Here is a 17,932-nt window from a genome sequence, read left to right as displayed (position 1 = left end):
GTTCCCATCTGATCTCAGCATTTACAGCCTAAACCAGAGAATTTTGCAATATTTTTTAATATTAGTGGATATTTGTTTACCAGACATAAATCATATTTACCTGAAACACTTTCACCTTAAAACAAAACCACCAAAACCCTGTAGAGATTTAATGGAGAAATGTTTACTTTGGTCATGTGAATCAGCCCACACAGGAAAATATTTCTTTGTGGGCTTCTCACAGATTGTGATAGTCGCTAAAAGCATTGAGTGGTATGGGAAGCTAATGGTCACATAAAGCCAGTTTGGGGAGTCAAAAACTTTCAAAATATTTTCTCATGAACTGCGCATCAATTGTGAAAGCTCTTATGTAATGACAGTAACATTGACATGCTGTCACTGTACAAGATCACAAAAAGCCAGTTTGGGGAGTCAAAATACTCAGAGAATCTAAAATTTACGTCAGTTTTCAGGGGTGTGTGTACCTGCATAAAAAGAGGCAGAGAAAGACACACAGCAGGCACATCTGCAACAGAGCTGAAACATCCCAGAGTGGTTCAACACCGACTTCCACCTGCAGCGCTTCATCTACCTGCTGCTCCACCCGACGGTGAGATGAGCTGCACGCCCTTCCTCTCTGCGTCTGTCTTCATGTAGCGATATTTATGCACTTACAAAATCATTCTGCTTTTTTTTATGATGCTATCACTGAGTTTTTGCTCACTGTGACTGTATGGGCCTCATCTGAAAGAGTTCACATGGAGCCGTTTGCTGTAAAAACTAAATTGGTGAATAAGGTACAGCTTAAGGTGTTCAGTCGGGGTCAGTAAGCAAGAAAGGCATTAAAATACTTGTGTGGGGTATGGAATTTATTGAAGGGATTAAATAACATGTTTTTCCACTTACTATGTGATCTGTGTCTCCCCCAGCTCTCCAACAGTTTACTGCTGGGGCTACATTATGGTGAAGCCAGGTGCACTGCTCCTCCTGCTGGCTGGTAAGCAGCCATTGAAAACAAAAACCTTTTTGGTGCTCTTGAATATAACATTTATTCTAAATGTGTGTGATGACTCGTGTATATTCAGCAGATTTTACACATTTCTTTCTAAAAGTAATTTAAAAGTCAAATCCTCTCTGCAAAAATGACTGCATGGCTGGGCGGGTTTAAAAGTGAGACGGCCCGACAGTACGAATGCGGCTATTCAGGAAAGCCCAAATATACGGAGTTACATTTGTTTGCACCTTTCCCTCTGAGATATAGTGGTGAAGAAACAAGATGTAACAAACAGGGCTGAAAAATGAAGCAAGTGCAGATGTGCCAAAATGCTGGAGTTCCTCTAATGACTACTTGAGGCTTTACAACAGAAAGAAACATGTTTACAGCCTGGTATAAAAATAAAAATAGAACAGTTTTGGTCTCTTTAGTTAATTTTATGGAGATACATTTGTCTCAGTGTTATTTGTTTGAACAAACTGACAGTCCGTGTGTTAATGTGTTATAAATGCTTGTATATTATTTATTGTTCACTTATACTTCCATATATGTCGTACTGTGTAGAACTGTGGGGATCAACTTTTAAAACAGCTATCAACTCAATAATTGTGTTACAAAAACGAGCTATTCGTCTTATCAGTAAGGCTGGTTATTATGATCACACAAATCCATTGTTCATGAAGTCACATGTTTTGAAATTCAGTGATCTGGTTTATTTTAAAATAATGCAAATAATGTACAGAGTAAAAACAAAGTCACTGCCGGATACAGTACAAAGGTTCTTTTCTGTGCGGGAAGGGAAATATGGTTTGAGAGATGTTTCTAAGTTTACTGTCCCAATAGCTAAGAAGGGAATTAAAAGAAGATGTATTTCTGTTGTTGGGGTTAGATTTTGGAATGATGCTGATTTAAATTTACGAATGTGTAACTCATTGTTGATTTTTAAACAAATGGTTGTTAAGGCTTTTTTTGAGAGTTATAAATTGGAATAGTTTTTTCTTTTTTTCTTTTTTCATATAAATGATGTTTGATGGGTTGCTTAATTTAGGATTTATGTAGGGTAGGCAAATATGAGCATTATGCTTCAGCCTATACCTTTTCAGTCATTACCATCATATATTAATTAACATTGTTTTGTGTGTTACCTAGAATGTTTATATTTACGATTATTATTGTTGTTGTTGTGAAAATCTGTGTATGTTCCTATGTTGTATGTGATGATGATGACTGAATAAAACATACATACATATATACATACAATGTGTAATGTACAGTATAAAATATAAAACTTATACAAAAATAGAACATTTGTAACCTCAAACTATTATGGAAATATAAAACGGATCTACAAATACAGTTTGAAAATATCCATGAGTAAATGTAATTTATTCCCAAATAAATGAAAAACATTTGTGAATATCTTAACATTTTTTTTATATAAATCTTGAAACAAGATGGCAGAGATGGCTGCCATCTTGTTTTTACATGGATTAGTGTATTGTGCTCTTACTACCACTGGATGGCACAAAAAAGTGTCCACGAACGAGGACAACAGGATGAAGTATGAGGTCGAGTAAACCCAGAATGTGACGTCCACATATGAGGACACAGGGTCTCAGGAGGATATTCAATTGTGACCTCACAGTTAAAGCCTATTGCATTACTGTGATATAATGGTATGTGATTCAGCCGTGTGCTTCTGTAAAAATTATTAAATTCATCTGCATGAATTTCACAGTGAAACTCAGAATATGGTTAAATATCACAGTTCAGCCCTCAAGGTGATAATAATGTAATTTACTGTGAAATATTACAGGTACATGTTGTAACTTTCTGTGAGCAATTGGAAACAGTGAAAACATTTCTTGAGTGATATATTTTTAAATGCTCATTTATTAAATCATAAATGAATCAGAGGTGTGAATTATAATGTTGGTCCTGATTAGACTGATATATGATGTTTCTTTTTCCTTTATATTCACGTTGTAGTTGCTGCCAGCCAGGCCAACGGTGATCCGTCATTTACGGTTGGTTTATTAGAGACAAACATCACCGCTTGTCCAATCAACTTCTATGGACATTCATACAGCTGGGTGCAAGTGAGTAAAATTAGCATGTGTGGAGAATAATGTATGTTATATTATTGGATTATAATTATTTATGCATTAATGTGTTCATCACTTTCATGTTGCAGCTGGTAAAACCTCTGGAACCTTAACCCTTTATCTCTCATCCCTTCAACCCCTTACCCTTCACATTCATCTCTTCATCCCTCGACCCTCGTCCCTTTAACCCTTGACCCTCATCTATTCATCCCGCACCCTTCACATTCATCCCTTCATCCCTCAACCCTCATCCCTTTAAACCTTCACCCTCATCCATTCATCCCACACCCTTCATCCTTTCATTGCTCAACCCTCATCACTTCATCCCTTCTACCCTTGACCCTCAATCTTTCATCCCTCACCCTTCATCCATTCATCCGTCAACCCTTGACCCTCATCAGCTCATCCCTCGAACATCACCCATTCACCCCTCACCATTTATCCTTCGGCTCTCATCCTTACCCATTCATCCCGCACCCTTCACATTCATCCCTTCATCCCTCGACCCTCGTCCCTTTAAACCTTCACCCTCATCCCACACCCTTCATCCTTTCATCGCTCAACCCTCATCCCTTCTACCCTTGACCCTCAATCTTTCATCCCTCACCCTTCATCTATTCATCCTTCAGCCCTTGACCCTCATCAGCTCATCCCTCGAACATCACCCATTCACCCCTCACCATTTATCCTTCGGCTCTCATCCTTACCCATTCATCCCGCACCCTTCACATTCATCCCTTCATCCCTCGACCCTCGTCCCATTAACCCTTGACCCTCATCCATTCATCCCGCACCCTTCACATTCATCCCTTCATCCCTCAACCCTCATCCCTTTAAACCTTCACCCTCATCCATTCATCCCACACCCTTCATCTTTTCATTGCTCAACCCTCATCCCTTCATCCCTTCTATCCTTGACCCTCAATCTTTCATCCCTCACCCTTCATCTATTCATCCTTCAACCCTTGACCCTCATCAGCTCATCCCTCGAACATCACCCATTCACTCCTCACCATTTATCCTTCGGCTCTCATCCTTACGCATTCATCCTGCACCCTTCACATTCATCCCTCACGCTTCACTTTCATCTCTCTCTCTTTATCCCTCGATCCTCATCCATTTATCACTGACCCCTCATTCTTGACCCTCGGCCCTTCATCCCTTCTACCCTTGACCCTCCTGACCTCAATCTTTCATCCCTTGACCCTCACCCTTTCATTCCTCACCCTTCATCCATTCATCACTCAACCCTTATCCCTTCATCCCTTCTACCTTTGACCTTCAACCCTCTTCCCTCATCCCTTCAATTCTCAACCCATACCCATCTTATATCCTCTCATCCCTTCACCCTACATCTTATCATCCCCTCATTCCTTCATCTCTCCACCCTCATCCTTTCATCCCTCAACCCCTCATCCTTTGAGCCTCATCCTCTCACCCCTTCATCCTACATCCTGTCATTCCCTCATACCTTCATCCCTATTGCCTTCTTACCTCATCCCTCGACCATTCATTCCTCACACTTCACCATTCAACCCCTAATCCTTTCATCCATTCATCTCTCCACCCTCATCCCATAACATACTCTGTTAAAGCACAAATGCTGAATTGAAAATTCCACTGAAATGTTGGAATGGATGAGGGTCAAGGAATTAATGGTGAGGGTTGAGGGATGAAGCGATGAATGTAAAGGGCGAGGGATGAATGGATGAGGGTCAAGAGCTTTTACCAGCTGCAACATTAGACACCATTTGTGCTTTTGTATGGGTAAAACAAAAAAAAATTAAATGAAGTATGTTTGTAAATGATGCTGTTTTTGATTCAAACCCTGTCCTTAGTAAAAAGCCTTAATATCGTTGTTACTTCATGTCTCTGTGTCCCTGCAGGTGTCGTTTATAAATTCAGGCCTTGCAATTTGTTTCAAAGATAGCCAGAATGCCACTGCTCTAGACTGTCTGTCGGTGGACAACGGAGTGAATTCAGACAGAGTCCGTGTGTCTGCAGTCGACAAAGTCAACGGTCCTGGAAGTATAATCGTGACAAATCTGCGATACAGCGGCTCCACTTCCAACTGCTCTATTAAAGTAGAATTCAAAGAGGGAAGTAACCTCACGGTGAGTCATCTTTGGTTTCATGTTTTCAGATTTAACGACTGCCCAACCAGTTGTTTATATGCAATGAATATTTTAACCTCTCTAACTCCGCCAGGACGTCCTCGCTCCCCTCCTCCTCTGTTAAATGGTATCTCCCAGGCGCACTACGTCATCAAACCATGTGATGTTTGGTATTGACAGATTCAGGAAGCTCTCGACTTTTCAAAAATAACATCGTTTTTCTTTTATTTATTATGTATTTCGCACCAGAGCAGCCTAAACACACAAAGTCCAAAATCATGATGAGTGGTGACAAGTCATGTCATGATGTTTTTCGATGGGAAACGTTAAAGGATTACTCGTGATCTTATGTGGAGCTGTTAGCGGGGACTTAGCTGTTTTATAAAAGGTAAGAGTCTCACTCCTACCACTATTTTTGGCTGAGATATACCGTCTAGAATGTGGGATCATAACTTTCACGTTTCATATGGCTTTATTTGGTGATATTTTATGGTGTTTCTGTGTCATAAACAACATCAGCTATCATAATCACACCTGATTTCAATAAGGTACAATGTTTGAAGCTGGCTGAGTGTTGTTTGATCACTGATAGGACTGTTTTGAAGCAGAGTGACCCACTTGTCATTTGGAGCTCCGCCTGGATCTTTTCATGGTAAAAACACTGTAGAATGGTCATACTTTGAGCAGTCTTCTTCAAATTTGAAACAAATGTTCATTGATAGTGTGCCTACAGCCCCACAGTGTCATTTACCTGCTCAAATGAAGCCACAGACAGTTATTCATCCTGAAACCATTTTTTATTTTATTTTAGGCAAAATCTTCAACTTTTTACTGACTTCAGAGGCCCATTACTCTGTCTCTGTATCACCTAGAGTGTTTCTGACACTTTAACAAGAAACTTCAGGGAGTTTTCTTTCTGGCAAGACCTCATGCATGCATGTAGTCAGAGCAGTTCAGAAGCTACAGTCATTTTAATTTGGGTATGTCATTTTAGGTGTTTTTGCTACAAAATGGGGTGGAGTGCATGAGGTTTTCAACGACATTGGGTCTCATTCATGAAACATTAGCGGAAAGGATTTGTGTGTAAACTGTTCAAAGGAAGGAAATTTACGTTTATTTCTGGATTCAATAATGTGCTCGTAGCTCTGATCTCTTTGTAGGTAGTCACAAAATCAGCGCCTGCGTCTGACTGCTCGTAGTGCTTGTGTAAATAAGGGTTGCACATAAACTGCTCGTCATAATTAGAAATTACAATTTTAATTCATGTCATGCCCTGTTATGTTCACACTACACAGATGCAAAACATATTTAGATAAATTAGTTATCAGTTAACAGATTTTTTTTAGTTTCACATTAGGTTTCTTAAGAACGTGAAGGAGTTATTCAAATTGTGTGTTTTCTACATTTTCTGACGTCCCGTTCTCACTTGCTTCAGTCAGGAGAGAGAACTCCACAAATGTATCTGTTTGAGTGGTGAGACCCATGTTACTGACCGGACACTGAGCTGTCAGTGATGGTGTCAGTGATGTGTACAGCAATTTAACATTCAATATAACACATACATCATGGTACCCTCTGAGTTTGCTCTTGACTGCCTCCTGTAGCTGTCATATTGAACCATTTTCATTCAACTTTTTGGACAGTTGTTTTAACAGAGGACACAAAGTCGCCCGTTACCTCTTTTCAGACCTCTGATGTACCTGCCCCTGTCACACCACTACTAACAGAAGAAAATAGAATGTTTTTGTCAAAATGGCAACAGGATGCACCTATCCATACTAATGACCATCTCCTTATATGGCGGTCATTGTCTATTCATGGGCGGGGATGTATGCTAATTGCTGACTAGTGGGAATGCGCAGTCAGTTTACAATCGATTGGCATTCATGAACATACACACGTGCCTACAATCAAAGAGTTTCCGGTGGGGTTCATGAATCCCGCGTAGGTTTTTTTACATGCAAATCTACCCACAGATTTACTAATATTTCATGAATGAGAGACTTCAAATCAAAGTTTATTCCTAAAATATTTTGGAAAACATTTCCTGATATTTTCTGTCGTATGTCTTTCAGTTGATTATGGAGATCTATGATTTTGGTCGACTATCACCTTTGAAGATGAGTGCAGACCAAGATTTTTCTCCTGCTAACTTTGTAAGTATATGTGAGACAAAACTTTGAAGATGGTCCAGAGTCTGTTATTATGGCAACTTCGGTCCCCACACCAATCTGCTGTATGGCAAGGATTTTTTTCCGAGCGCTTACACACCATAAGTGGGCCTATTATGTCAACAACCCAAAATATGACGCAATCTACTAATAGACAGACCCTTTTTGCCCAGACTATTTATTTATTAATTTTTGTGGCTAGTTTTGACAAATCTTGTGAAAAATTAGAAAAAATCAATTCAGGTGGATGTTTCTCATTTCTCATCACTCCTTTTCAGAAAAAACTTAAATTTCAGCAAAAATCTCATAGAATTTCCGAAATTTCTCAATGAAAATCAAAATGTTTTCGCAGTTTTGTTATAATAAATTGACACTACAGTGGGGGAACTTCATTTCACTTTCAGAAAGCTTAAATTTAAGCAAAATGCTGCGATAATTTGCAGATTTCTAAATAAAACTCTAAATGCTTTCTTATTTTTCCTGAAATATGTCAACACTGCAGTGGAGTATCTTACTTGTTGTGGTTTGTTTTGAGAAATGTTAAATTAGATCTTAATCAGGTGTCGGATTTTTGTTGCGTCTCACTTCAAAGACTTTAATTTCAGCAAAAATCTGCTCACAGATTTGCTGAACTTTTTGTAAAAAACTCTGCACACGGATCCCTTCGTACATCACTGTAACGTGCTCGTTTAGAAAGCACTGGCATTCAATTTCATTAACTCAAGTCATCACAGCTAAAACACACACAGCTCACACTTCCCTAGGTGGAAATGCCAATGCCCAGTTATCAATACCATCTTAAGCTGTGAACAAGTCACCAGCATCCTGACAACCACAAAAGGATGTCTGTACCTATGCAAAGAGAAAGCACCACAGCAGAGGCATATACCACTTTGATGCACATTAAAAGAATTGATGGAGGAGCATGTCCGAAGCACGAGAGTGTGCCGCAAGTGATTCAGAAAAAAGAAAGCCCCGTCTTTCGCAGGGAAGGCCTCATTGGAAAAATGCCCCAGATGCTGATGGTGGTAGAAGCAAGTCTAACAAAAAATGTGAAAAAGCGCATGTCCGAATAAACTGGCATTGAAAAGCAGAGCACATCAATACCTCCCTCAAAACTTTGTTCCAGAGCCCTTCGACATTCTCTGAGCGCCCCTGTTAAGAAACACTAAGGTAGAGACAGATGACACGGGAGAGTAGAAGAAGAGCGAGAGGAAGGACAGTGTCTGATGGGATTAATGCAACTGTAGCTGACCATATACTTACCCATGGAATGGCAATGAGGGAAGATGGAAGCTTTTTTTATTGGTTTATATCGATAGATGCATGTAAACCTTTTTACTGTGTGCTAGGTTCTTTATCAGGCATATATTTTTACAGGACAGTTTCTTTTTCACTCAGTTTCAGTTGAATAAAAGTGTTATGTCTCCATATTTGGGGGTTTGGGGAAGTGGAGCTTAAGTGAAAACTGTGCTGCTCTTGGATTGCTGCTCAAATTTGCCCTGCCATTCTGGGAACTAAACCGACTGGTCATACAGCCACTGATTCATCTGATGCTCAGGTCACCACTGTTCTCACTGTCCCACCAAACTGTCCTAAAATTGGAGTAATCTATATATAAAAATGGGATTCAAGTCTGACACTGTGCATTCAGAAGTTGTAACCTTGATTTTTGTCTAATCCTTTTCTAGACCATAACAACAACAGTTAATGGCTCAGTTGCAGGGAACTGGACATACACTGGAAAAGAAGTGTCTGACATCGTTTTCCTGGAGACAAGTGGATGCCGACACTTAGGTAGGCAAATCTGGTGGTTCCCGAAGAAGAGACTTGGACTCTTCAGGGATCTTCAAAACAATACTGTGATAATGTAAAATGACTGATATTTCTGTTTCTTACATTTTGCACTGTTGGTGAAGTTTTAATTAATTTCATAAACCTTGTATCTCCCCCCAGGTACCCCCATTCAAGCTAATTCAGTGATAGTGATACCAGACACCTGCACCAACGTGCTCTGTGATCCATCTGCAGTGCCCAGACCTTCCAGTGCATGTCATGGCCGGGAGGTTTGCCATGGCAACAACATGTAAATATGTTTGCTTTATATTTAGAGTATAGTTTAAATAAAGGTTTGACTGACTGATTTAAATGAAGTGGAATGAAGGCGATGCATATTCAAACAAACATCACCTGTGAACGTCACAAAACAAACACTTGATGAGGAAGTTCTGATATTATTCAGATTCGGGCTTTATCAATGGTTTCTATTCTTGAAAAATCTTTCTATCTATAAAACTTAAATCATCACTCCACTGATTTAGCATTGACCTACAGATAGTCCTTTTCAGGTATTGTCACCATTTTAGACATATTAAAGTCATCATGAAAGGACTCCAGCGATACTGAAGTATTAAAGATAAAGAAATGATTCAATCGGAGCAGCAAAGGCCAAGATAGCCTGACTTTCCTCAGTAAAGTCAAGGTTAGACTAGAGAATGAGACTCATGAGAATGAGACAGACCACGTCGGAGTGAATGTAACCTCTGACCAAAATACAATCTTTGAGTCCAAGTGGACATTTTGTTCCTAATTTGAAGAAATTCCCTCAAAGCCTTTTTAAAATATTGCATTCACAAGAATAAGATTGATGCAAGTACACAGTGACCTTGACCTTTGACCTATGGCCAGCAAATTCAAATAAGTTAATCAGTGACTACAAGTTGATGTTTTGTGGTAAATTTGGAAAAAAAAAATAAAATAAAATCCCTCAAGGTGATATCACATCAGCAAGAATGTGATGGATCAGGTCACACTGACCTCCACCTCTGACTACCAAATTTTGATCAGTTCATCCTTGAGTTCAAGTGGAAATTCCCTCAAGGCCTTCTTGAGATATCACATTCATGAGAATGAGACACAAGGTCACAGTGACCTTGACACATGACCACCAAATTTTAATCAGTTCATCCTTGAGTCCAAGTAGATGTTTGTGCCAAAACTGCACAAATGTGTCGGCTCTGTGCAAGTGAAAGGCTTGAAAACACTGAACATTACATTTCCCATTGTGCAGCCCTACAGCATCCCACAGCCCCAATGTATAACTAATATTTGAACGCTTAAGCCAAACTCAAGATATGTATTGATATGGACTTGCGTATGATGTTAGAGTTATTAGAGAGATATTACACTATACAAGTCTTTCCTCTGGCTGGACGGTACTCGCTGTTATGAGTCCCGATATTTATGTGTCTAATTAGTGGAGTGCCCCTTTAAGTATGACGTACAGATTCATTTTCTTTAAAATTTATATGAACAGGAGAAGATGACTTTATGAGATTAAACATCTGTCTCTGTGCTCTTTGGATTTTGTCTTCAGAAATAAAAAGTCACAGAATTTCTGTTTCTTTCCATCTCCATCAGATGCGCTATACCCAAGGTCGTGTGCACTGTGACTGGCTCCACTGTCATCGATTTCTTCAACAAGGACTACTCTATCCCAGATCGGTGTCCGTACACAATTATTAAGTCTGAACAAAACTCGAGTTTTGAGCTCTTGGCAGTTTTTCGGGAGCGCCGCCGCAAAGATGTGGCATTTTTGGACCGCTTGATACTGACGGTGATTCCACCGGGTGTATCAGTGTTTTTTGAACAAGGTGGAAGAGTTCGGGTGAGCTGCCACAGTCCATCTAAAAGCAAATCACTCTGTGTTTATGGGGTTGTGTCAGAAATCCACAGTAGATCTTCTTTGTTTGATCAGTCACTACTGGTCATTACATTCCAAGAGTTACTTTGTGTTGATGTATTTGAAGTTAAGACGTGTGGTTGCACCTGTCCCTCTGAGATATATAGGAGAAGAAACAAGTGGCAAAAATGGAGCCAACGCAGCAGTGCCAAAATGCAGGAGTTCCTCTAATGTCTACTTGAGGCTGACTGCATGTCGAGTCAGTCCCCATAGACACCAATGTTAAAATACTGAACTCTACAGCAGAAAGAAACATTTTTACAGCCTGGTACAAAGCTGATATTCCCTCCCCCTCTGCATCAGATTTTGCAGCCTGCATCACAATTAGGTTATTTGCATCACTGTCATTATTAGGTCATATATGCCTTCACCATGGAGACACTGTGGTGTATTTATTTCATTTTTATTTTGTACCAACACAGAATATAAAATGTTTTTTTGTATTTTTAACATTATTTTTTTTCTAACACAGAACATTAATTTCAACTTTAGAATTACAACAATATTTAGCAAGTAGAACAAGAAGTGCTTTTCGGCCACCAGATGGCGCTATTTTCACCGTCTTAATTGCTGCTGAGGCTGTCAGACGATAGACTTTATTTATTATTTTATCCACTTTGCTTCAACCGATCACCACCAAAATTCTATCATCTGTTCCTTGTCCCATTATCCACCTTTCCTAAAAATTTCTTAAAATCCGTTCATAGCTTTTTGAGTTATAACAAACAAACAAACAGACCAACGCCGGCGAAAACATAACCTCCTTGGCGGAGGTAAACATAAAACAGATCTGCAAAAACACAAAAAAAATTCTACAAATAATTTTAAAAAGTCTGTGAATACATCACATCAATTACAAATAAATGAGAAACATTTGTGAATATCTTTACCTCCGCCAAGGAGGTTATGTTTTCGCCGGCATTGGTCTGTTTGTCTATTTGTTTGTTTGTTTGTTTGTTTGTCTGCAAAATAACTCAGAAAGTTCTGAACGGATTTTAAGAAATTTTCAGGAAAGGTGGATAATGGGACAAGGAACAGATGATAAAATTTTGGTGGTGATCGGTTGAAGCAAAGTGGATAAAATAATAAAATGGAGGGAAATCCGAGCTGCTTGGCGGAGGTTTGCGCTCTCCGAGTACTTTTCTAGTTTTAACATTCACAACTCTGAAACAGATATTTGTGAATCTCAATTCTGTATTTGCACATTTGCATTTTACACACACTGAGTCTTTATTATTATTATTATTATTATTATTGGAGTTTGTTTTATATTTGCAAGATATTTTGGTGACATTTTGTATTCGTGGAAGTTGTTTTATATTTACACATTCAGGCACAGATTATCAGACTGCTCACACAAATAATATTGATACAAATCTGTCTCCATATAATTTTACCATTCATGATAACTGTACAGGGTGTGAATTAAAGTAAAGTAAGAAAGATACCAATAAACATCACAGAATTCACAGTCCAAGGGGGAACATGCAAAGCACATGCATGTATGTATCTGAGATGTTTGAGCAAGTGTCTCTTTCACTTGTGATGTAGTTTGGTGACCAACCAGTAATACTCAACGCAACGACTCAGGTGATTCATGGTGTGGAGCTCTCCAAGGACCATACTGGAGTTACTGCCAAGATACAGTCCACATCCATAACAATCTTTTTTGATGGCAACACCGCACATGTGAGAGGTACAGAAAACTACCTGGAAAAAATATTTGATCACTTCTCGCCTTTTTCACAGGTGATATATGAATGTAAGAATGACAGTGGTGCTTCTTACATTGGTTGATTTGTCTTTATTTGTCTCCTGACATCCAACAGGACTTGAAACAGAACGTGTAGTGGGTTTGTGTGGCAACCTCAATAATCCCAACATCACTACATCCCTGAACGCAGAGAAAACCACCAATTTCAGTCGAGCTGGGTACGACAAAAATGAAAAATCAATTTTCCATCATTTTTTTGTACAAATGTCCTGATACCGATATTTTTGAGATATTGTAGGATAGACCATTGGTGTTTTGACAGAATGTTTACACATGAGATTTTTGACTGATCAAGTGGGTAAAGGCAAACAGTAAAACAGTCAGTTAAGTTAAGAAAATTACATCACTTAAGCGTAATGCAGCCTTTAAAACCAGGAATACTTACCATATTACCATATCCAAAATCGAAGACCATATCTCGTCTCATATCACGATAAATGTAATACTGATATATTGCTCAGCCCTACGACTTTGTCTTCACTTGATGCACTGACTGATAGTAACTTGTTTATTAATGTTGTGTAGCTTTCACATTTAATGTGCTATGCTGTTTGTCCTCCCCCCCCCCCCCCCCCCCCCAGCTGTGATGTTCAGCACAGCGACACCAACGACACTTCGATCAACTGCAGCCGCTCCTCTGATCAGTAAGAACCGACCCACCAGAACACACAAAACACTGCGTAAAAATAGGACTCATCTTTATCACACGCTTCTATGGTGCTATGACACTTACTGCGTTTACAAGGAATGTAATTTTGTCATATTATTCCCAGTATGACACTTTTCCAAATTTGATATGGGGCATGTAAACAGCGTTTTCATATTCAAATTAGGCCTTATTCTAAGTGTAGCATTTTCTAATGGAGATATATGGAATATGCCAGTGTTATTCGGGTTTTAGGAGCCTTCTCTGGCCATGTGCACATTCAGAATCATTTTTCGTCAAATGAGTAAGAGATTGAACACAGCTACCCAAATGAGGATTTTCCTCCATCAGGACCACTTAACTCAAAGACAACTATTACTTTGTAAGATATTTGGCGATATGGCTCTGCTCTGGGACCTCCCTGCCCTTCCATGTGCATATGTGGAAAGCCTGAGGCAGAGACAGCACACCCCATGCTCTTCCATGTGCATACGCAGAAAGCCAAAGGCAGAGAGAGAGCACCTCCATGCCCCTCCATGTGCATATGTGAACTTTCAAGGGCATGGAGACAGGTTGTGTATAAAGTTGCTAAGCAACCATGACAAGCACCACATCATAGCCTACTTACATAAAATCCTGAGTGCAGAGCTGATTTTCTTCCAGGTGCTGTTTTGTAAGTGTGTATTGGGCCTAAAATATTGAGAGCTAAAGCTCTGGGTCATCTTGAATGAAAATGATCAACTTCTCCGTCATATTTATCACAGACTGATATTTACAGAAGAAGGGAAAGATATCTGCCAGCTGCGATTGGTTGTTTCTTGTTACATGATATGTGATTCGCGTTTCAAAAACTGAACTCTCTTTATCTCAGGGCCCAGCTGTCGTGGAATTAAAGAATAGCACTTGGACATGCATGCACGTTGTGACAGCATTGCTCTGGCGTTTGAGCATACCTGCCACCTGTTTACATTTAAAAACAATGGGTTTGAGAGCGCAAAAATCATGGCATGTGTTCAGCCCTTTAAGTCAGAGAGAACACACCTCCCTGCCCTTCCATGTGCATACATGGAAAGCCTGAGGCAGAGAGAGTAGCAGCAATGAGTATGCATGGCTGCATGTAAACAGGAATAACAGTGGAATACTCATTTTTATTCCCCATGTAAAGTAGGAATATTGTCTTTTTTTGAATAAAGACAAAAATTAGAATATTTTGTGCATGTAAAACCTAATCACCGTCACATGACAAGTGATGATTCTGAAAACTAAACACACAAAACTGTTCAGAAAACTGCTGATTTACTCTCATTCTTCCTCGCGGAACAGCTGTGAGCTCATGAGAAGGGCTCCCTTCACTGCTTGCCACAACACCATTGACCCAAGGCCCTACGTCAACGCCTGCACTAACGTTTTGTGCCGGTACCCAGAGGTGGACGGTCTCAGATGCCAGTTTTTTGAGGCTTACGCTGAGTCCTGCAGCCTGAAGAAAGCCATCACTCTGCAGAACTGGAGGTCAATGGTCGGCTGCTGTAAGATCATCATTCTCTTTCATACGATGAGATGGTATCAGATCACTTTCGAATGATTTCCCCCTGTTGTTTCAGGCTCAAACTATTTCCAATCTTACAGGCAAGAGAAAGTACAATCTAATCAGAAACAGAGTAACTTGGGGTTGAATACATTGTATATAACCTTCAATTTTAATGCTGGAGCTCATTAAGTCAAAATCTATGTGCAGTATGTTTATATTTGTGATATACTAGTATGTAATACAAATTTCGTGCAGTGTTACTGTAGTTTGATTGGTCATTTCAGTTAATTTACATTGTTCGAATTTTATTTTATTAAGTACAGCTATGGTAATGGACGTCAAACCCTTTACTTAAGAAATAATAATAATTTATTACTGTGTATGAGCAGCACAAAGTGCTTAAAGTGCAAAAAGTAAAAGTACTCATTATGCAGAATTAATTATCATTGGTACTTTACATTAATCGTGTGTAAAGTGTTGCACAGTTTAACCCGCAAACAAACTCACCCCGGTCATCAGAAGAAAATATTAACACTGTACGTTTCTACAAAACACAAAGACGTCACATTCACACATTTCATCCGTATCAATGTGATGTCGAAAGTGACGTAGTATAGTAGCAGCTAATTTTCCCGCTTGGATATTGCCAAGAAAACTGTCTATTTTGAACCTAAACCTCATTAAATTTTTTTAATGGTTTTGACGACATATTATATCAAGACATTTTTTCATGATTTCTGATGACATACTATACTATGACTTTTTTTCATGATTTTGGATCACATGCTATACTATGACTTTTTTTCATGGTTTTTGACGACATACTAAGCGATGACGTTTTTTCATGGTTTTTGACGACAAACTTTATCACATCGTTTTTTCGTGATTTTTGATGACATACTATACTATAACGTTTTTGTTGTGGTTTTTGACGACATACTATACCAAGACGTTTTTTCATGATTTCTGACGACATGCTAAGCTATGATGTTTTTTTCATGGTTTTTGACGACATATTATACCAAGACGTTTTTTCGTGATTTCTGTCGACATACTATACTATGACTTTTTTTTGTGGTTTTTGACAACATACTATACTATGACTTTTTTTTCATGGTTTTTGATGACATGCTATACCAAGACGTTTTTTTTTTGTGATTTCTGTCATAGGATTTTTTTCCTGACTAAGTGGTTTTTGTGCCTAAACATAACCTCATGTTAAACACTGCATTGTTGAAACTTAAAGTCTCTATGCATCAGCTACAAAATAACATCTACATGCCAACATTTTTTTTGCTAACTGGGTTGAAAAAAATCCAACATTGAAGAATTTTTTAGCCAGTTTTCAATTTGAAGTATGAGAAATAAAAAAAGTATAAGAAATATTTAATGTGTTTCTGTGTCTTAAAATAAAGAATAATGCAGGTTACAGCACATGTTACACTGCTTATAAATGTAGAACTAAAAGGACACCATATTATATTTTGATACAGAAAGCTAAATATTGAAGTGCTGACCTTGGCAAAGCCGACACACCTGACCCTCCTTTCTGTCCTCCTTTACAGGCCTGTGGCAGTAAAAGGAGGCGCAGATCTCTCAGGTCTAAATTTGCAGGTGGAAACTCAGCCCTCATCTCTATGTCCTGGAATAATTAAAGACAGCTCCCCCTCGATAACGCAGTATGTTTGAATTTAATTTGTTCTTTGAGAAATTAATTAGTCAGAGCTGATTTGCTATTCTTGGAGCTAAAGATGTAGAGTTTGTCCTGTGGGTGGCGCTAGAGGAAAGGTCATAGGGTCATTAATTTAAAAAGGGTTCTTCTTCTCATTAGCATGAACGTGATCAGCAAGTATAAGTCTAAACCATGACCCATCATAGTTTTGTCTTCTCAGGTGATTCCTGATTTGAGCTTCATCCCAACAAGAAGTTATCGTTGCTGTGAAACAGCGTCGGCAGATAATCTTTGTTTCATCCACCTGAGATGGCGTTTATTATCTCTCCAGAATCCGTGGGCTGCTGATTCGACCCACTGATTCATGCATATATAATCTGTGGTGAAATAATTGAAGTATAGTCCAGTGAAGTACAAAATAATCAATGAAGGGTTTTATTGAGTCCATGCACTACTTCCTGGTCCTGTGGGTTCTTTTGAAATATACACTGCAGTTGAAAAGTTTGGCTGTTTTATTGTTTTTTTTTTATTACACCACATCAGTGTAACTGGATTTATTTGTAAAGAGGACTTTATAAACCCTAAAAGCATCAAAGAGCATTCAAACATATGGAGTCGTCCTCTCAGACAGAAACTTCTGTGGCAGCAGATTCCAAATTTAGGATTATGTTTTTAATTTCCTCTTTAATTTCACCTGCCTACTTTAAATGTACACAGCTTAAATGAATGCAGAGACAGAATTTCTGTTTCAGTGACATGAAGTAAAAAGAAGTTTCAGCTGAAAGAAAGCAAGAAGGTTTCAAGATCCAGTTGAAGGAAAATCCTGATGTGAATGTGAACATTGAAATGGTGACTGTTGGTAGATTGAAGTTACTACAAATAAAGGATGTGGGAAAACACAACACGAGTCTCAGTCATTCATTTGTTTATCTGTTTTTATTCGTTCATCTTTCTTTCTTGAACCTCAGCCTCTGCATCAAGGACCAAACTGAAATAAGAGGTCATAAGACCGAACAGAAATTAAGATAATTTCAGGCCAACTTAATTAAAATGTTGAATGTAAAATAAGGTAAACAGAAATTAAAGTAATGGCTGATAAACAGAAATTATGGTCCTATGACCAAACAGAACATACCGTGACTGTTGCATAAGTCATTCATTTGTTTTTTCAACGTGCTATACTATGACTTTTTAACTGTTCAAACTA

At 38.8% G+C, this 17,932-nt stretch overlaps 1 protein-coding gene across 1 annotated transcript; it reads left to right on the top strand.

Annotated features, from left to right (window-relative positions):
- Positions 1 to 397: 397 nt before the first annotated feature.
- LOC117250011 (alpha-tectorin-like) lies at positions 398 to 17,627 on the top strand. The gene is made up of 14 exons (XM_078165907.1): positions 398 to 589; positions 909 to 976; positions 2,963 to 3,072; positions 4,965 to 5,192; positions 7,268 to 7,348; positions 9,055 to 9,160; positions 9,320 to 9,449; positions 10,784 to 11,030; positions 12,657 to 12,801; positions 12,935 to 13,037; positions 13,461 to 13,523; positions 14,849 to 15,051; positions 16,619 to 16,732; positions 16,946 to 17,627. The coding sequence occupies exons 2-13, from the start codon at positions 940 to 942 to the stop codon at positions 16,630 to 16,632; spliced, it is 1,467 nt and encodes a 488-aa protein (XP_078022033.1). The 5' UTR covers positions 398 to 589; positions 909 to 939; the 3' UTR covers positions 16,633 to 16,732; positions 16,946 to 17,627.
- Positions 17,628 to 17,932: the final 305 nt, after the last annotated feature.

The sequence above is a fragment of the Epinephelus lanceolatus genome, chromosome 24 (assembly GCF_041903045.1).
Source record: "Epinephelus lanceolatus isolate andai-2023 chromosome 24, ASM4190304v1, whole genome shotgun sequence".
Lineage (NCBI taxonomy): Eukaryota > Metazoa > Chordata > Actinopteri > Perciformes > Serranidae > Epinephelus > Epinephelus lanceolatus.
This window is presented reverse-complemented; position numbering and strand designations above follow the sequence as displayed.

Coding starts and splice junctions, on each gene's coding strand:
- LOC117250011 (XM_078165907.1), top strand. CDS start 940: ATGGTGAAGCCAGGTGCACTGCTCCTCCTGCTGGCTG. Junction 3,073..4,964: donor ATTCATACAGCTGGGTGCAA/GTGAGTAAAATT, acceptor GTGTCCCTGCAG/GTGTCGTTTATAAATTCAGG. Junction 12,802..12,934: donor CAACACCGCACATGTGAGAG/GTACAGAAAACT, acceptor GACATCCAACAG/GACTTGAAACAGAACGTGTA.